Below are 20,433 nucleotides of genomic sequence, written 5' to 3' on the forward strand. Positions count from 1 at the left end.
CCTGAATAAATGACAGCTATAAAGAGAATACATTCATTTTCTAGAAAAAATACCTATGAGTCTTAGGCATAAAAAAGTTTCTTGAGGCAAGAGAATTTCACACAACTTGCTCTTACTTTAGCTATCACCATGCCAAAGATGTTAAATTTCCAAGACTTAATCATAATTAAAGTTCTGACACACTGTGTTATGCTTTCTAAACAGAAAATAAAGACAAACACTTTGGAGTTTGCCTGTATTACATTATTCTTTAATATAAATGACATATAAGTTTTACAAATTAGAGAGATTGACCTTGGAGTATTAAGAGGCTGCAGAAGATTCTTTCAAGGTGACATTTTTATTGAGTATATGTTTAGCTTTGTAGATTGACAGCAGAAATGTGCAGCCTACCTTTGATGTGCTTGCTACCCACTGGTATAGGTTGAAGAATCCCAATTTGCAGAGGGCTTCAAATCACTCTAAGAAGATACTTCTACAAATGACATCCCAGCAATGTCCAGCTAGGCCTTGCAGTTATTTCACTTCAAATTTTGCTATACTTATAATTTTTCTTAAAATCGAAATTTCACAAATTCATCGGATGGGGAGCCTGCATATCTCTACTTGACAATTAAAAACATTGTTTAAAAACCAAAACCAGTTAAGGATGCTGACAAACGTACAATGCAGAACAAGTGAACAGTGAACTGCTATTATTTTTGGTTCAGATATATACATGGATTGATACCAATGACTAAACCCTAATACCATACTCTGCAAGGCAGTCTCACTGAAGTCATTAAAACTGCTCTTGTGACTCAGGTGAGAGGGATTTGCCCTAGTCAAATTTAGTCATTGAGCTCCAGCCATAGGTTACAGGTTTTGTACTGCAGACTACTCATTATTTGTTCAATAGGATTATGTTAGGCTAATCCTGAATAGCATTGCTCTAGAAGAATGGCAAACTTTAAAGAACTATGTGTACCATGTGAATTGACTTTATTTTTCCAAAATAACGACATTAGCAACAACTTTATTTGCCTCTGCTAAATAGATACATTCAGAATTAGCTTAGTGTTATAGTGGATATTTTTAAACCTCCAGGGCTTGAAATAAATTTAAAGGAGGTAAACTCTCACCTTCTCAAGTCTCAAGATGATTTGAGAGTCATTTTTGCCTCTACTATGTTTTTTTGTGTGTGGCTATAAAAATACCCTCAATCACTATCTTTTTTTTTTTTTTTATATCATAGCTTGACAAATATTTACTCCGAATCTCATATACAGTGGAATCTGAAAACCTGTAGCATTCAGCAAACTGAAAAATACCACAGAAAGCATGCTGGAAAAGAAGGCTGAAATAAGTCAGTTTAAAGCACAGATGGCAATTCTTTTTGATGGTATACTTGACCTTGTACATCTGTAATGATTCATTTATTTTACATCAATGGATCAGCTCCATTTTAAAGTGAAGTTTCTGGTATTTGGCATTAATTGTTAGCAACAATTTTTTGAACAGGCCTATTACAACAAGTACTTTAGCTGAAACACAACCGAACCCCATCTTTAGACATCTATTTGTAATTTCCAATCTGTACTGCAGAACGTTCATGGATACATCGGAAAGCAGAGGGCTGGATTTCCCAGTACTGCACAGGGTTGCTGAAGAGACTCACACCAGAATAGCTAGCCTTTTTGGTGTTGTAGCCAAGAGGGCAAAAATCGTTGATACCAATTGAAGCAATTTTGTTGTTATGAAGGTAGACCACCTGAAAAGCATAGAAGTACAGAATTGAGACATAGAGCTACCATGGCAAATAAGATAAATGATTTGATGTCAAATACTTGGTATGTATTGTGCAATGTTATACAGAGTTAACAATATATCCTTTTTTTCCAAACAAATGCTTGATTCTGTTTTCCTTTTAAATACCTAAAGTATACCCAATTAGAAATAATTGCTAAAGAAAAAGCAGTAACTGTGCAAGGCAACCTAATAACATTACTATCATTTGATCATACTGTAACCAAAACAGGAGTCAAAGATGTGGAATTATTAATACAGTGTTATGGTTCAGAAGCATGTGCTGTATATAAAGAATGTATTTGGTGCTAATTGGTTTCTCTCCAGCTCTAATGCTCTCACTCTCATGAGTGCAACTGTACAGGACTCAGAGACAAAGTAATCACTAATGATGATTTAAAATATCTGATGGATATTACTTTGCTCCAGAGTCCCCATTTCTGATGAACTTTCCCAAGCTACATGCAAGTAGTGATTTACATTTGGGAGTCTTCATTCTTTAGGAGCTTTCTTTCCTGTAGAATCTTAGTCCAAGTGAGGACAAATTTTAATTGGTTCCAAGAGGCTGTATTTCTAACTATCCAGCCACACAGACCTCAAAAATACTGCTGATGTGAAATGCATATTGCGTCTCTATCCTCCTGAAGGCACAGCTCTGTGAGATACCAAAGGGTAGGTTCTTGGGAAAGGCTGCAAAACGTCACTGAACAGAATTGAAAAAAATCCAACAGAAGAAATGTTCTTTGAAAGCATTTTTTGAGTAAAGAGGAAGTCAAAGTAGAAAAATAATCCCCTATTGCATCCTCTCAGACACACAGAGATAACGAATGCACACATCCAGGTCTACACACCTCCATAGCCATACCCACGCAAAAATCAGAGTAAGAGTCTTCCTCTTGTATGCAACATTTCCATGCCTATTCAACAGTTTATGAAACTTGCACCAAGTTACCTTTTGCACAAATACTGTATATGTTTCTGTTCAAGAGTGAATAACCACACAAATACTATTTGGAATCTTTCAACTATTGCTCTCTGAGACAGTACGATAAACTTTACCTGGATATATTTGTGTTCACCCAGCCCACTAGGTACTCTGACAAGTTCGTTGTTGTTCAAATGGAGCTCTCTCAGATGAGGTACATTGTTAAGAGAGCCGTTTTCAACTGAAGAAATACTGTTGAAGCTGAGACCCAATCTGAAACAAACAACCAAACAAATGTGTTAAACTTGCCCACATAACCATCTTTCTTGGGTTGATTACTTCTCTACACTACTGTTGTAGATCAGACCAGGCTAATTTTCAGAATTACATGTGAGGTACGATCTCCACGGAGAACTAGTTTAGTTATACATATTTAAATAAGTTTGACATCTGATGTGAACTATCATAATTATCATGATATCACTTAACTTGTGCCCATAGTACTGCATACTTTCATGAGCTATATGACTAATCCTACTGTAAATACATACTGTGCACCTCCATAGGCATCAGTCTTTCTTCAAAAGCTGAGTAAGAGTTTCTTGCATGACTTCAGGAGCACTGGCTGTAACTTTCTTTGTCAAACTGCATAACCCAGGGTGGCCAGAACTGTTAAGTTTAAATCTTCACCACATCCTTCTAAGATACTTATGTAGTAAGAGCCATGTTACAGACTGGAAACAGGACCTGAGTCATACATAATGATCTGTTCAGCAGGACACAGAAGTGGGACATACACATTTCTCCTAAGTTCCAGTCCAGAGCTTTCATCACAAAATCATCCTTCCTGCTTTATACATCCACATTCTGGGTTTACTAGCACAATTTATGTCCAATTTGGAAAATCTGGTCCTATCTGTGTGTTTCTGTGTTAGTACTATTTTGATTTGCAATTACCAAACTACAGAATTTTTTCAAGAGACTCTCCTAAGTTACAATGCTCTGTGTTACAGTAAGGAATTCAGTGGTAACTCTGCAGGAGTTGTCATCATCAGGAGTGTTGTGCTTTGAGAAAAATATTTCTATAAAGGCTAAACCTATTTCATCTAGTTTGCTTTATCTTTTTTCTTTAAGCTTTTTTTTTAATTTTGTGGGAAAAATGCTCTGAGATTTATTAATAATTGAATCAATTAAAGAATTTAGTATAGGTAATCAGAATCCTTGTGATAAAATGATTTGCTATGGATGAGTACTTTTAAAGAAAGTCTTATCTACAGTAATCTATTCCCTGTAATTCTTTGTGGCTTGCACCAGCTTCAAAAGTCAGAATCTGGACCTAGTATAAAAATTACAGAACTAAAGATTCTTGTTTGATCTTTATAGCAGAGATATTTCCAGAAATAATGCTGTCAAGAAATGGAAGCACATTTTATATTTTTCCTTTTAAAAATAAACAGTCAAAGAAAGACCTTGTTAACTAGTAAAATATATATTACAAATAGTCACATCATACTCATTTAAACATTGCAATGTTGTCAAACTATTAAATGACAAAGGAGAGCTTAATGAGATCTCCCACTGACATCAACAGGGATTTATTTCACTCAGAAATCAGTTCACAGTATCCCATATTTTTGCTCAATTTGGTCAGGAACAATTTTCATTTAAAAGTTATTAGAACAAAATTACTTTTGAGTAGAGTACACCAAGATTTAGAAAAGCTTGGGGGATTTGATCCTACAGAGAAATTTGGTCTGAAGATGTACAGAATGTCTACAAAGGACTTCAGTGATGGGTGCTCACAGTGAAGGTCTTTAAAAGGATTGGGAATAAAACCATTTTGGCAGACGGCTATAAACTCTTGGTTGACACATATCTAATTAAATGCTCACTACATATGCAGGTCTACAAGCAGATGTGTCACACCTAGGGAGACCAGCATGAAAAAAAAGCAGGTCTGACTTTCATATGGGTCTGTTGAAGCACAAGTAACCCCTTTACACACCGTAGGGATGGACAAGATCCAACTCTGCATTAGCTCATGCAGGGAAAGTCTTTTAGGGAAAGAGTAAAATTAGAGGAGTCTGTAGAAAAGTGGTTCTAACTCCCCCAAGCAGTGAAACTGTATGTAATTGCATCTCATCTAAATGTGTTACAAACAAACTCTTGGTCACTCAGGGCTATGTTTATAAATGAAATAAGTCAATATTAGTGTGTAAAATACAGGGTGAGTAAGAGTGTTAGGAAAGAATATGGTCTTCATCCCTCTTCTTTTTTCCATGGGGAAAAAAAGGGAATAATTTGAAAAATCACTCTTGCTTAATATATTGACATATTACTTCCTTTTATATTAGTGAATAGATAACATTTTTCCAGTGTTTTAGCTGATCTAGTCACAGCATTCTAAATCACTGAAGAGCATCATCTAAGTTCTATCTAAAAATTAAAGAAATTCTTAAATATTGTTTCACCTTCTTTTGTCTCCAACATCCCTGCTGGTTCATTTCCACTTTTTTTTAACAAATTTCATACTGCTCAACTTCATTGTTATTCTGGGTTTGATACAACTTTCACTGGATGGAGCTAGATCTTTTCAGTAAACTTTAATAGAATATAGACACTCGTAACATCAGCTGTGTATGTGTATATCCACCTGTGGAGCTCATTCTTGCATGTAACCAGCAAAGTGTTTGCTTGGTTTGCATTCATGAGATTATTTCTTTTCCACTGCAGCACTATATGAAGACTTTTGAAAGACTTAAGAGTAATTTTACAAGGAAAATAAACAAGGAAAAAGGACAAATATTGGTGGTCTGCTGGAACTCAAGAATTCAAAAGAGAATGAGAAGTAGATCTACACCAAGCTCTTGCATGGAACATTTTACAGTTTGAAACACTTTAACACAGTCAGAAAAATGACCTGTTTCTCAAAGTCTAACTGTGCTTTAGGGCAGCTATTAGACTGTTGAGCATGAATTGACATGATCCAGGAGGAGAATGGTCTGACCCCGTAGTGATGTTCCTGAAGACTTAGATCTGTAAATAAAAGCTGTTTTTCAGCATCTTGTTTCTGTGGCATAAGGGGCATGCTGCCCCTTAGATTTATTCCATATGCTGTCCTGGAGCTCTTCCATAGCTCCCTCCTTTCTTCATCTGTCTGCTCTGTTATGTCTAATGCACTCCTTTTTTGCCAAACTGTATTCTGCCTTACTTTTCAACTTTGCGAAAGAAGATTTCTGACTATGCTTAGGTTGCCTGCTTAAGCACAGGCCAGAGAGCCATTTAAAATGTGGTGCCTGCTCTGAGCAGCTCCGCATTTCCACACCATGATCAACAGAGTATCTTGTTTCTCCGTACAGTACAGCCACAACAGAAGCAGTCCAAGGTTAGATATTTTTAGTCGTCCATCAGCACTTGCTGCAAAAAACTTTATGTCTTAAGAAGTACTTCCAACAATATTGTCCATGTGATGTTGCCTGTAGTGTTTTCCAAGCATGAATGTGAAAAAGCAGAAAAAACGTCATCTGCAGGACAGTTGACACACCCCACACCTCCCTCCTCCAATAAAGTAAATTACTCTCTACCTGGCTAGTTATGATTTAGTTTTGGTTCTGAAGGTTTTCTTTATCATTTCTCTGGAGGATGTTACATTTTATACTAAGCCTCTATTATAAACTATAACTGCTTCGTAGTCCCCTAACCCATAATTATGGTATTTTTATTTTTTCATTAAAACCCAGGAGCAGACTTTTTTTGAGCAGGGATGAATCTGTGATCAAATATGAACATTAAACAGGAGTTGAAATGTCTTACTTTACAAGCTCTAGAAAGCTGTTCTAAGTTTTATCACTTGGAATTGCCAGATTCAAAATATGTGTTAAGTTACTATATACTTCATTGCACTAAATTGCTGTCCAAGCTACTATAAACAGTAGTAAACTTAACTCCTGTTGCTCAGTAATCTTTCTTTGATTTCCGTTTTCTGCCTTCATTATGACAAGTACAATTATTAAGATGAAGATCCAGGAATTAGATCCAGTAATCTGATTAACAGTCTTTTAGAGGAATTACACTTTTATTTTCATACAAAAGTTTTAAAGTATCATAGTACTAAAATATCTTGTAGTAAAGGCCCACTTTACTATTTTAGCATGCTATCTAATGTGAACTAATTCACAAATAATTCTGTATGTCTATAACTGCTCTTTGGGAATTCTCCTTGCATTTTCCTACAGTTAGAGAAAGTCATTCAACAACATATTCACAGATTAGCAAGGTACAATCACTCTGAAAAAACAACACTTTTTCATTTATATTGTATGATCATTTCCTGGACTCATTGCAGGCTTGCCTCTCTTGAGAAACAAAGGAAACATCAAGAAAAATCAAAGAAACTGTTGTCCTGGGCATACATCACTCATAATTGAAAACAGCTGGAAAGTGTTGTTAGAAAAAAAAGAAGTGTTTTGTTCTCTTAAGTCAGTACACAATTCATTAGAAGCTTTTCCTGCTAAGTTACGTACTGCTTCGATGATGATAACACTCATGAAGCCCAGAATGATGTTCTCTAATTGTGCATGTGGTGGTTACAATTTCAAGTAATATTTTATGTGAAAAGAAGAAATTAATTCTTACTTTGCCAAGTTGATGAGTCCAGACAGACCGTCAGCATCAATTTTGCTGATTTTATTGCCATCAAGGTGAAGTTCAGTAAGGGATTGGGGAAGGCCTGAAAGAGAGAACACCATCAAATTACTATTGCTAAAACTGGACTACTATCTTTTTTTAAAGTACTTGTGTTATACTGAGGCTCTTTTACAGTAACAAAAAGATTTTTACTAGACATGGCCAAGAACAATTCACTGAATGAACCAAGGAACTTTCACAGTCAGGGAAACTGAAAACAGCTAGTAAAAATTTATTTGGCATGAAATAAGACCAAGCTTCTAAGGTCATCACAGAGCAGTTAATTCTTAAAAAAAAAAGCTAAATTAAATTCTTCTCAGATATGAATTCTAGCCTTCATGATTATGTAAATGGGATATACATAATAGTGTGAGAGAAAGAGCTTTCATTTTAGCCAGGGTATCCACATACATAAATCTACAAACATTTGGCACCTAGATGTTTAACAAGTAACAGCAGCAGAAAATGAGATTATAAAGATGAGGTAAAATAATTTTAATGTTATTTTAGGTACGGCACATACTAGTTTGCAAATTCTGTTTATCAGGAAAAAAAATTGGAACGAAATATTTTAACTATCTGAGGTCCCTCAAAGGAACATCCAAAACAGGAAATGTGGGAAGAAAGAAATAGCAACTAGTATTAACTTTCAAAAAGTTTTCAGCTATTTCAAAACAATCTGCTGGCTGAAGTATGAATAAATTTAATATAATTTCCTCTGGATTGGAACCATTCTGGTTTGGTTTGGTTTGTTTTTCTTTAATAGGTTATGTTGAAGTTATTCTTATTTTGTAGCAAATTTGCAATGAAGTTCTTTTAAAAACAGCAAATGTTTCTGTTTTGTATAGGAATAGTATTTTTGGCTTCAAACCCACAGACTTGTGGAGGGCTGATTTTATGCTTGTAGAACTTCAGTTAATTCTACATGAGTTTACGTCTGTGTAGTCTTGATCAGGCTCACCAACCAGGGTTTGGAGGGTGAAAATGTTCTTCCACTTTATATTTCAGCCATGAGACAAGAAGAGCGAAATAACATAAAATGGCTTACTTTTGACAGTGCATTTCTTGTAGTGCTTCTCATAATAGAAAAACCAAATATTCCAAAACAATAAAAATCAACTGACCAAAAAATGAAGGAGTCAAGTAATGGATACTCTAAGGACTGACTCAAAAGGCCTCCATAATATTTTTTTTCCAGCTGACTAGAAGTCACTATATCATACCTGTGCAAATCTCTGAAATATTAACTGAATTTCTTACCTTTTGGGATGCTAGTAATGTTGGTGTCTGCGATACGGATGTAGGAGAGCCTCTTCATCCCCTGAAAAGCTCCATTTTCAATGCCTGAACTCTTGATTGGATTGGTGCCTAGTTCTGCCAACAAAACATGGTTGTGAGCTGTGCTGCAGTGTAGGTACCTATATCCTTCAGGTCAAAGCTAATTTGGAGGTACAATTTATTGGAGCATTTCTTGGCTTTCTACATAAAATCACTGATTGAACTAAAAACTACATCTGAAAAAACATTGAGTTGATTTTATTATAATTTCCCATGCTCGTACCTAAGACAATCACTTGATTCAGTCCATTAAAGACAGCTTTCCTCAACTTGGAGATCTCATTCTCATGAGCCCGTATCTCCTGAAGAGACTTCGGCATGTTTTCTGGGAGTTCCTTCAGGTTGTTCTTGGACAGGTAAAGTCTTTCCAGCTTCTTCAGAGGAGCAAAAGCTAACGGGCTTATTTTGCTGATTTTGTTGTTAACAAGGATCAATGCCTGTGGAGTAATAATGAAGGAGATCTCAGATGATCACTAGGGAAATTATTTTAGGAATAAACATTTAAAAATTATTACTCTTTTCTAGTGTCTTGTGATGTCTTTTGATGACCAGTCTAGTGAGCTGAAGAAAATGCAGTGCAGTACTATAACAAATAGATTAAGGACTTCTGAAACAGTGAAAGATAAACAAGGCCTACATAAAAAATACAAGTGTTATTTCATTGTTGAGGTATATGGAGCTTCTGACAACATCCCTGATTTATACCCAAGAATAAGTACAACCGTCGCATTTGAAAGCTGTGAAGGACAAGGCATTCACATAAAACTAACATTATCAGTTTTATTTGCTTGGTTTTTTTTTTATTTTGTTTATTCTGAGGATACACTTATACCTTACCTATCATCACACACCATGCAGTTTTTCCTGAACAGAAAATTCTATGACTCAATACAGTGAAGTTGCAGCCCAACTTAATAAAAATACGCACATCATCACCTCTTTCCTCTTAGTCTTATAGACTGGACCTACTAGATTTGTCTCTGATAATAACCTCATTTTTGCAGACATATAAGCTATTTTTTTGGTAAGAGTAACTTGGTATGGAAGGGGAGCAATTTCAAGCGTCATACTCGTAAGTCCTGCAGTTAGGGATCGCGGACCATATTCATTCTGCCTACTATGTGGGTGCCTAATCTAGTTCTCACAACAGCTGTGATATCTAGACTCAGCGTAACTCTAAGCAAATTAGCTCTCTATACAGTCGGGGAGAAAGGCCCCCATGAAAGCTCTGTTACCTGTAATAGGTAGTCTCTGTATGCATCTGAAATTTTACATTACTACTAACTCTTATTGATTAACCAACCATGACATAAAAAGGGAGAAGAATGTCCCATTACTGTCAGAACAGTAATGCAGCTAATGGAAAGGATTTCTGATGTGATACATATCAGAATGAATCTTAACATTCCATGTTTGCTATCTACTTATCAGACTTAGTTTTGTATATTTGTACAGTGAATTAGGTAGAATGGGCTGTATAAATATAGATATAATATCTACTTATATTTGTTACTAGACAATAGCTATAGAGCATCTTTGTTGATTAACTACATTATGCTATTTTCAGAAACAAAAGACAACCATTGAGGTTAAACCACAAATTTTTCAATTGCATATACATAGTCAGCATTCAGTGCATTTTAATACACTTTTAATATTTTCAGAATTACATGTTAATCTGTTTCTTGGAGGAAAATTGAGCATTCAACTCTTTTGACAATCAGTTAAGTATTAAAACAGTGCCAAGAAGTGTATCGGCATCTGTGACAGCACCTCTCCACCATGAAAACTGAAAGAGAGGTGAGAGGGTAGTTTAAAATGGTATTTGATGTGTGTTTTTTCCCTAATGGACTCCTCTTTCAGATCATCCTAAGCAAAGCAAGCAGTGTGTTCTGTACATGGTTTCACTGAGTACACGTAAAGCCGAGCATATCTGTTTTTAATTTTGTATGCTAGCTAGCAATAACACATTTGCAAGAGGAGGTAGAAAAGGTCACTCACAGTTCAGCAGAGTATTTCCCTAACAATAAGCCTCTCCCAGAGTAAATATATTGGTCAGTGAGAGGCATGGCCCCAACTCTCTTTTATTTGAGCCTGAGCTATAAGAACTGCCATGAGAACACATGGGGTACACACGGTGTGTGGTTTCCTGAGTCATCATTGCCAGACTTGTGGTACAGATGTAGATTCTGCCTGTAGTGTAATACAGCTACCTGCATAATATTAGGACATGGGAAACAATCCAGTTATTATGAGGGGTACAGCTTGAATTATGCAGATGAGTCTCTCTCATTGTTTTTATCATAATAACTGAATAACTGAATGTGCTACTGCTAATTACGTTTCTTTTCCACAGATCTCCAAGTCAACATTCAATGAATTTGGACTCATCAGCATTTGAAATTTTTTATCCTGTATCCTGCTTTGTACTGCTTGGTCATTTATTTCAGCTAAAAGTCTGCCTTATCTTTTTCTCATTTTGTTTGATTTATTTTAACTTTATTGCTATTTAAAAATGTTTGGTCTATGATTATCACAGCTGATGATCTGATGTGAAATATTTCTTGCTGGAAATAGGTAGATATACATTCAGCTAGTCACTGCAATGTAAATATTCTCTGAGTAGTTAATGTTAAGAGGATTGTTACAGCTCTTCAGAGCAGACCTGATAGTCCTGACCTAAACCAGAAATTATCTCGGTATACAGGATTAATCTGCTCTGCTTTGCCAATGCTTTCTCCTGAATATGTTCATGTTATCTTGGGGAAACACACAGAACTGTTGAATTATTCAAACATTCAGAAAGTATCTCACTTAGAAGTGACGGTATCTATCAAAGGTAGGTTTAAAAATACTGATTTCACAGTGGGAACCTATGTGTGGTGGTATGAGGTGGGAAGGTATCACAAGCCTGTAGTTTTCAACTAGTTTGTACCAGAATATTGTTTCCCACTTACACCCCATTCTGCAAGTCCCTGCTCCCAGTATCTTAAACCTGCATGATTTTTCCACACTGTTGTGCAGCTGAAAAGAAGAAAAAATAAATCCACACATCAGAATTTGCAAGAGACCTTTTACTGTCTCCCAGAGCAACAGCAAATGATGAGGATAACACACCAGCATAGCACCTGGCAAGCCATACCCCTGGGTTCCTTTCCCACTTCACAATAACTCTATTATATTCAAGACTTAAAGAACTAAGTTATTAGGCCTGGAGCAATGCTGTTTACTTTCCTCAGAATGTGCCCCGTATGGTTTGCATGTAACAAAAGTTAAAACAAAACAAAATAAAATAAAATGAAAAGCTCAGGGGAATTTAGAGGTCAGTGAAAACAGGAACTAGGGAAGAAAAACCTAGGGAAAACATCTGCAGGCAGTGCTATTGAGGAAGGGATGTTAGGTAAAAACATGCCACATGGACTAGCTATCCTGAATAAAGCCCAGATGGCATGATGGACCATTATATTCATCTTGTTAAAGGACATATAAAAATGTTGTACAGGGCAAGAAGTACTCAGAGAGAAAAATAAGGGTCAACCTGAAAGTGCTGAAAGTGCTGGAGCCCTTGGCCACAGATAGCATTTGCGATGCTGAGAGTATGAAACAATTTGGCAGAAATCTGACAGCTTAGAACAGAGAGCCACAGGAATTGATACTTTTATTCAAAAACCTATCTTCTTCCATGCTTCCAGTTTTAGTGGAGGGAAAAAGATATTTCTTTTAAAATAAATGTACTCCCCCTCCCAAAAAAAAAAAAAAAAAAAAAAAAGCATTGAAGCGTATCACCAATGCACAATACAAAAGGCTGAGCACACAAATGTATAGCTTTGAGCATGACCTGGTATGGGTGCAAAGATATTTAGCCATAGGTAAGCAAAGAGGCAAGAAAGAAAGAGAAAATAGAGAGGCACAAATACATCAAGTATTAAAGATATCACTTAGTCAGGCTTAAAGGATTCATAACAATTTCCTATGGACAAAAGAAAAATTAGTTTCCGTCCTCATTTTCCTAAGATAAAGCCTTTTTCCCTTGTCATATATAGCATGTAAATATTGCACAGTAAACATTGACTCTTTTATAATATTGCACTGTGGTAATACCTACGGGCCACCTTATCATGACCAGCAGTTTAAGCGGTGCTCAGAGAGGAAAAAAAAATCCAAGCTTTGCTCCAAAGATGGCTTACTTTTTACTGAAACAACTCTGGTATTAGTGTAGTCAGGAAAACAAAACAAAAAAGAAAATCACTGTATGACAGGAATAGGTGCTGGCTCCGTTGAAGTCAGTGGGAGTCTGGCCATTTAGCTCCCTCTGGCCTAGTTTCTACCTCAAATATTTATTCCCAAAACAAAAAGGAGGATTCACAATTCAGGAAAATTTTGGAACACTTGTTGGCAGACTTTTGTCAAAATACATCCTGACAAACTGCAGAGGGAGCATGTGGCAATCATGTAGGAACTAGCATAGGGTTGTTGTTCTTGGGGTTACCAAAACTTCCAATTTTTGCCCTGTCCGGGGGTGGGGAGCAGGGGATTGTATTTTTTGGTGCAATTTCATTATGTGAGAATCTCAAGGGATTGCTCTGAGGCGGTTTTCATCCTTACTTCTGTTCTTCTTTAGTTTGGAATAGTTTGAAGTGAGAGCCTTGGCAGAACCAGAAGTGGACTGTAAAATGATCAGCAAATTGTTATCAGCCATAATACATGGTGATACATCTGTTTTGCCAGCTGGGCATGGTACTGTTACCTAACATCATATCTTTAATGATGCATGCGTCCTTCAGGGTTTAAACTGAAAAGTCAATCCACTGACCTGATGGAATTTCTTTAATTTCCTGGGTTATGTATTACGTTATTACCTCGTTTTTATTACGGTTCTGCTAGGAATAGTAATGCCTTAAAAATTGTAAGCTCAGGAGTCAGGCATCCGCATAAAAATAATAATAAATTTCATCCTTTTTGTTTGCCTTATGTTTTTACTTGTTAAGTCATACTCATAACGTGGACATATAGTCAATTTTTATGCCAAATTATTAGGAGTGGATATACACTTAGGAAAAAAAAAAAAAAAACAACAAAGATGACAAAAAATATAAAACAGAACCTGACCTTCTTCTCTAATTGTGTTATACCAGGAGACAGAATTCTACAAAATAAGTATTCCTTTTAAAATTAATTTCAAAAATCATAAACATTGGTAAACTTGAAGGAAACAAGAGCCCCCGAATCCAAGGAGGTCTCTGAACAGTATTCCAGATGTTATGTCTCCTGAAGGGCCTATGATCTACAGTTAAGGCAGGAAAAGGACAAAGGTATAAAAACCCCATGATGTTGCAGTTATTCTTTATTTGTTGTTGCTTAAATTCTTTGGTAGAGTTTGGCAGTAACCCCACCAAACCTAGGATCAAGGATATAGCTAAGAAAGGCAAGGAGCAAGGGATGACAGAAAAACAATAGGGAAGAGATGAATGAAGTGTGAGGGAAGGAGATGGCAAGGCTTTGAAACAACAGCCTGTCAGAATAAACAAAAGACGACTGTGGAAAGCAGTTTGATCACATCCACAGTATCGTGTTGAATAATCTCACGAAGCCAAGGAGCCTGCTGCAGATCTAGTTTGCATGGTGTTTGAGCTCTCACCGATGAGTCTTGTGTAACATGACTTGCACAGATGAGCAGGGAGCAGCTGGCTCTACATTTTCCTGCTCCGATAAAAAAATAATCCTAACGCTCTGGAGTTCTAGAGAATCTTTCAACTCTGTCCTTGTCTACTGGGGCAAGCATTTTGGTCATTCATTTTACCACAGTTTCCTTGTTTATTTTATTGTTGTGTTCTATAAAATTTCCTTTCTTCATTAGCTTACTATGCTGACTGTCTCCAGAATTTTAAGAACCTCAAAGTATTTTCTTCTGTTGTTTTCCTCCCATGAAAAGATCTTTATCCTCTGCACCTTAAAAATGTTTTGCATGCATGTGGTGTGTTGCACGCTTGTTTCAGTGGAAAATCTCATTGTGTGCTAATGCATTGTGTGTTTGCATAATGCAAAGGAGAGTCTGAGGAAATGACGACTCTCCAAGGGAGTGCTGCGTTTCAGAAAGATTAGCTTTATTTTCCTCAGCATATTTGTTAGAAACCTACAGCTGCACCAAGTGGAAAAAAAGAATTAAAAAGGTATCTCTCAGTCCTGTTACAAATATCTGTTACTGATGATAGTGGAAATTGAGTTCGGAGGTAGAAATTGGACAGATATATCTGTCTCTGTTTTTTTACAATATGCCAGTGTTTACTGATTCTTCATTCTGTGATTTGCAGAGCATTATGTTTACTTAACTTCTCTTTTAATTATGCCGGGGAAAAGGGAACTGAAGCTGTAATGAGTCATCAGAATATTGTGTTCTTTCATTAATATTTTTTGATCTGTTAGGAGCTTTTCTGTATCCCTGGAAGATATTCTTAGACTTTTCTTCAGTTAATCTGGGCTCTTGTCCTTCCATAGGGAGCCTTCTTTTGACAAAAAAAAAAAAAGGAATGCATGAAACTTTTCTAATGCAATACATTATTTTTACACTTGCTATTACTATGAAGAGTGTTGCAGTTTAGTTGCCCATGCATTTAGTGTTGATAATCCCTTAGCGTGGATACGGTCATAACCTTAAGTCCCAAGTTTAAATCTTTTATCTCTTTCATGCAGGTCTTTCATTTCAGTATAAATACAACTGGTTTTAGCACTGTTGTATGCACAACCATGGTTTTGCATAGTTCTGCCAGCTTAAATTAAGCAATGTTCCATTTGATTTCAGGCCAATAGCGCATTCATCTTCTTTTGCTGTACTAACATTGTGCCATTGAAAAATTCCTGTTGGAAAAGCATGCAGTCACTATTCTGTTGTTTGTGCTGTTCTTATAGTGATCTAATACACAGTAGTTTCTTTTACCTCTTTTTCCAAGTGCCAGGTGTTATGCTGGTTTGCTTTGGTTTTGCCACACAGCACGCAACTCCATGTGCTGTTTTTGTAGACTCCTCCTTCACTCTGCATGAGGGCTTACTCATGTAGTATTTTGGATTCTTTATTGTATCCATGGGGTCAAAGTACTGTACTCTATCCAGAAATGTCAGTCTGCCTGGAAAATTCTGATAGCTTCATAGAAGATTTTTTTCCTGGCTTTTCCAATAGTGCCACTCTGATTTTTTGCCACAGGTCTAAATCATCAGCAAGGTTTTTACATAATATCAGACAGTTTTCTGACACCACAAAACTCAGTCCTCAGCCTTAAAAAAAGACTGTCTTCAATTTTTTCCCTATTCTCCCAAGTCCCTGATAAAAATATATCTTGTCTTTCATTTTTAAGTAGTATGAAGTCTTACTTAGTTTTTGTGGTACAACATTAGCAGTTTACTCACTTTTTCCTGGATAAATTTAAAACTACAAAAAATATCAAGTGCACCAAACCTGCTGACTCTGGTGTTTTCTGGCAGGCATCAATTATTTGCAGATAAACATTCCCTTAGTTGCATCCTTTTCTAATTGCTTGCCATATTTTCTCAGCTGCAAATTTTAACTTCTCTTTTACTCAGGAAAATTTTCTGATACAAAGAATAGTTTTGTAAGTACTAATTTCTCTTTTATTTCTATTTCCGTATATTGTTCTCTCAGAGCATAAGCAGTTACATTCATGCTGAAGGAGAAGCCACAGGCAAGTTATAGGTAGATCCTTTCTTTTCTCCTTACGTCATCCGGTTTTTAGTACAAGTTGAACTTTAGGTTCAACTCAACTTGTTCATGAAAATCTCTTCTAAAATTATTACACCTATGGTTGGTGATGTCTATAGGAATTAGGAAGGATTTTAAAAGGACTATTCAAAAGGAGTAAACTGAATATACTGTTTATTTTTTTCAAGAGCTATGAAAATTGTGATTTAAGGACTTGTTTCCTTAAATGATCACTTCATGCAAGAGGTTAACTGCAGTTGCTGATAATTTTAGATTTTGTAACAATAATACTTGATAATTCATGTAAATCTTCCTGGTTTAGTAGAGTATAAGGTTTAGTAAAGTCTAAGAAGTCTAGAAACTTTTGAACATCACACTGTCAAGTGTTGCACTAACATAAGCCATGTTTAGCAGGGAATATGATTAGAAAGCCTATACATGAGAGAGAGATATATAGATCTCTCACACACACATATATCTCCTTAAAACAAAAGTGACAATGGAGCTCTGTCAACAACAAAGTTTTTGAGTTATATTTATCTAAAAACAGTATTCCCCTTTCACTATGACTCTGTAGAATATTTAATTGCAAGGTGGGGAACGGGAATCATTCCCGATATTACACAAGAGGAAGAATGAAGCCTGCTGAGAGTAAAGATGGTGCCTGATTACATAAATGTACTGCATAACTAAAATATTATTTTGGGGAGGAGATAAGAGGACTGTTTTTTGTTCTTGAGTAAATCCAGGAAAACTGCATTGTTTTGAAGGTTATTTGTTAAAACTTACATTACTGTTGTCACTCTTCTGTATGATCTCCACTGGTCCCTAAGCATGTACTAGGTACTTCTGGGAGTAAGACAAACAAATTGTCACTTCCCTGAAGAGTTACCTATTTAATTCACTATTAAATTATATCTGCTGTAATAAAAGAAAGAAAATAAATCCACAGAGTTAACCTCAATGAGATGACGTAGTTCACAACAGTTTAACTCAGAGCGGGATGTATAACAGACGTGAGCTGAGTGCCAGGTAGGCAGAAGTCACTAGGGGCAGTGCTTTTCATCTGTAGTACCATGCTCTGACACATTTAATGCAGTGTCATGAAGAAGGATTGTGAAAAGATTAATTTCACTGACAAGACTTCTCTTTTTTAGCACCTTGCAGATGATCTTCACTGAAAACACAGGACTCCTCTCCAAGGTGGAAGAAAACAAAAAGAAGTGGGCAGGAATTAGGGTGTCTAATCCGTTCAGCAGCCAAGCAGAGGAATTGAAAAAAAGTTCTGGGGCACAAGTCATCTCATTCTAAAACTAAGGCAGACGAAATGTAATGTAGAAGTGCCTACTTCTCTTTGTTGGCTGTAGAGGTTGTCTATGTAACTAGCTCAAGTATAGACACCTATGCTAAAATTAGATGACATGAACTCATCATGATTTACTCATGCAGCTCCCTTCGCTATGGACAGATTGGCATTGTGCCTATTCCTAGAAATTTTTTAAAACTTTTCTTCCTGATGTTGCATCCATTAAAACAAACATTTAAGAGGGAATTTGGAAGTAATTAAGGAGATAAATGTTTATAGGATTTTTTTTCCAAGTATGAGTGGGTGAATGCAGATTCTTGTTCGAAACAGTGCTTGTTTGGGTGATGGCATTGGCATCATGAACGGATAAAAAGTGGGAGTTGGCTTCTTGGTTGTGAATGAAAACAATAGAATAGAAAGAGGCTGTGAAGAGCCAGGAAAGCAAAGCCAAGTAGTTTATATTGGTTATAATCAAAAAGGATCAAATGGAACAATACACAGAACAAATTGAGTTGGTGAAAGGCTAGAAAAATAATATTTTCAGAAATATGCCTGAGTTGGGGTATTACTTTCAAAGGCAGAGAAGTAATATCCTTTTTCTGATCTGGAAAGAAAGAGATATTTCAACGAAATTGAGGCAAGACTATGAGGTATGAATTTTAAGATGTTGATAAAAAGTACAGAAATAAGGGAGGAGGACCTCAGACAGAGAAAGAAAAATTTAGAAACAGAGGAAGGTAGTTGTCTGATGGAAACTTGGAAAAGAAGAGGTGAATCAGAAAAAAGGCCAGTCACAGAAACCAGGGAAGGAAAATATTTCAGCAAAGAGGAAAACAGACAGCAGTGCTGGAAGAGACTGGCAGGTAAAGGAGGATGAGGATGGAGTTTTGCTAGGAGAAGGTTATTGCAAAAACACAATTTCATTGTAGTGCAGGGGGAAGAAGATTGATTTGAAAAGATTCTTGAACTAAAATTAGTACAGAAAAAATTGCTGGCAAACATGTGAGCTCAGAGGTGGGAGGGGAAGGAATACAGTAATAAGTGAGTGAGGTGGCAGGGTTGAGATGGATCTGCTTTTTAAATAGAACTAACCAAGTCACTGTGCCAAAGGGACTGAAAACATAAATAGGTGAGAGAAGTTATGATGGAGATCAGGGGACTGAATGGATAGGAGACAGGTATGAAGAGCTGAAAAGAGATGAGAAACTTGTGTGGTATAAGAAGAGAGTTTACAGGAGAGGAATGGGAAAGGAAATAAATAGGCTGGGCTGGTGGAGAAAGATCACAGGGTATTTCATCAGTTTTCCTTAAAAACCCATGTACTAGGCCAAAACCACATTTTCTCCCCATTTTTTTTGGCAAATGTTAGTTCATTTATACACTTACATGAAGATTCTTCAAGTTCTTGAAATCTCCTTCTTTAATTTCAGTGATTTTGTTGTTTTGTAAGTCCAGCAGAGTTGTGTCGGGAGGAAGGTCTTTTGGCACTTTTTCCAGACCTAGGGACAGTGAAAAGAATAAACAATTGACTTTGAAAGAAACTTTAAATAGGGGTCAGTACTTTTCTTAGCAGCACTTACCTTTCAGTAAACACCATTTCTAGAACTCATTTCCTGAAGAAGTTTATGAAGACTTATCTGAAAATATTTCTGTCTCCAGCCAGTCAAAGGGAGTTTTATTTTGCTATGTCAAATCAAAATTTATTTATTCACATTTCCACTATGCCCTTTTCTGAGCATATATCTGAGTTTTAGCTTGATGCAAAGGATTGAGTTTGGGAAAATTATTTCTAACACGTTTAATTCCACTGAATTGTGTGAATAAAAATTGCTTTCAGAAAGAGGTATGGTATTTATTAATTTCACTGTGTGTTAGCTTTTGTGGACAGAGAACATTTCCTGCTATTTAAAAGGTAGTAGGCTTTTTTGAAAGTACGATAGTTAATTATAATCATTTCCAGAAAAAATACTGTTTGTTTGACAGTAACTGAATAACTTGCAGTAAAGTCCACCTTAAAAAAAACCCCAATCCACCTCCCCCCTTTTCTTTCATGTGAAACTATGTCCAAGTTTTCTGGAGAACAAATCTCTCGGTTTCACTACAACTGCCAAAAGAACATCAGACAGTTTAAATTAAAGACTCTCTTTGGGACTATTTTCTGAATAGCTGATATGTAAGTCCGATGAAGTCATGGAAATGAAATTATTTAGTGTTAAATAACACTTGCTTTACCCAGCTTTCCTTTCATACTGTGACTTGGAATAGAGAAAATCTTTTATAGTCATTCTGATTTACCACAAAATTAAAATGTTCTTTCCTAACTAGTCTTTTTTTTTTTTTTTTTTTTTTAACAGAATGTGAAATGCTAAATGAATGGTTGGTAGGAAAAATTTATAGACACTAATAAAGTCTCTATATGGGCATCTAACAGAAGTGGACTTCTCTGGATAGAACAGTCTTTTTACCAGTAAAGTTTTTAACAAATATTTATGAAGCTATATTTGAACTCTCCTGGGAAAGATCTCTGCAACTATGGAAAGTGTCTCCCTAGTATGATGGCGGACTTCATGATCTTGTTCTCAGATGAAAGAAATATACCTAAATATATTATCTTTTTAAACCCATATATTTTAATCTCAAGCATGGCATTGCAAACACAGTGAGATATGCTTGCCCAGAGAT

General features: G+C 36.1%; 1 protein-coding gene across 1 annotated transcript in view; it reads right to left on the bottom strand.

Moving 5' to 3' along the window:
- Positions 1-1,555: 1,555 nt before the first annotated feature.
- The window catches only part of DCN (decorin), a 35,183-nt gene continuing 16,305 nt past the window's right edge, over positions 1,556-20,433 (bottom strand). The window contains exons 2-7 of the mRNA XM_009478810.2: positions 19,138-19,250; positions 8,958-9,171; positions 8,657-8,770; positions 7,346-7,439; positions 2,845-2,983; positions 1,556-1,750 (exon numbers count right to left, since the gene is read on the bottom strand). Of these exons, the coding sequence (XP_009477085.1) occupies positions 1,556-1,750; positions 2,845-2,983; positions 7,346-7,439; positions 8,657-8,770; positions 8,958-9,171; positions 19,138-19,250 (869 nt within the window). The remainder of the gene's footprint in view (positions 1,751-2,844; positions 2,984-7,345; positions 7,440-8,656; positions 8,771-8,957; positions 9,172-19,137; positions 19,251-20,433) is intronic.

The sequence above is a fragment of the Pelecanus crispus genome, chromosome 1 (genome assembly GCF_030463565.1).
Source record: "Pelecanus crispus isolate bPelCri1 chromosome 1, bPelCri1.pri, whole genome shotgun sequence".
Taxonomy (NCBI): Eukaryota; Metazoa; Chordata; class Aves; order Pelecaniformes; family Pelecanidae; genus Pelecanus; species Pelecanus crispus.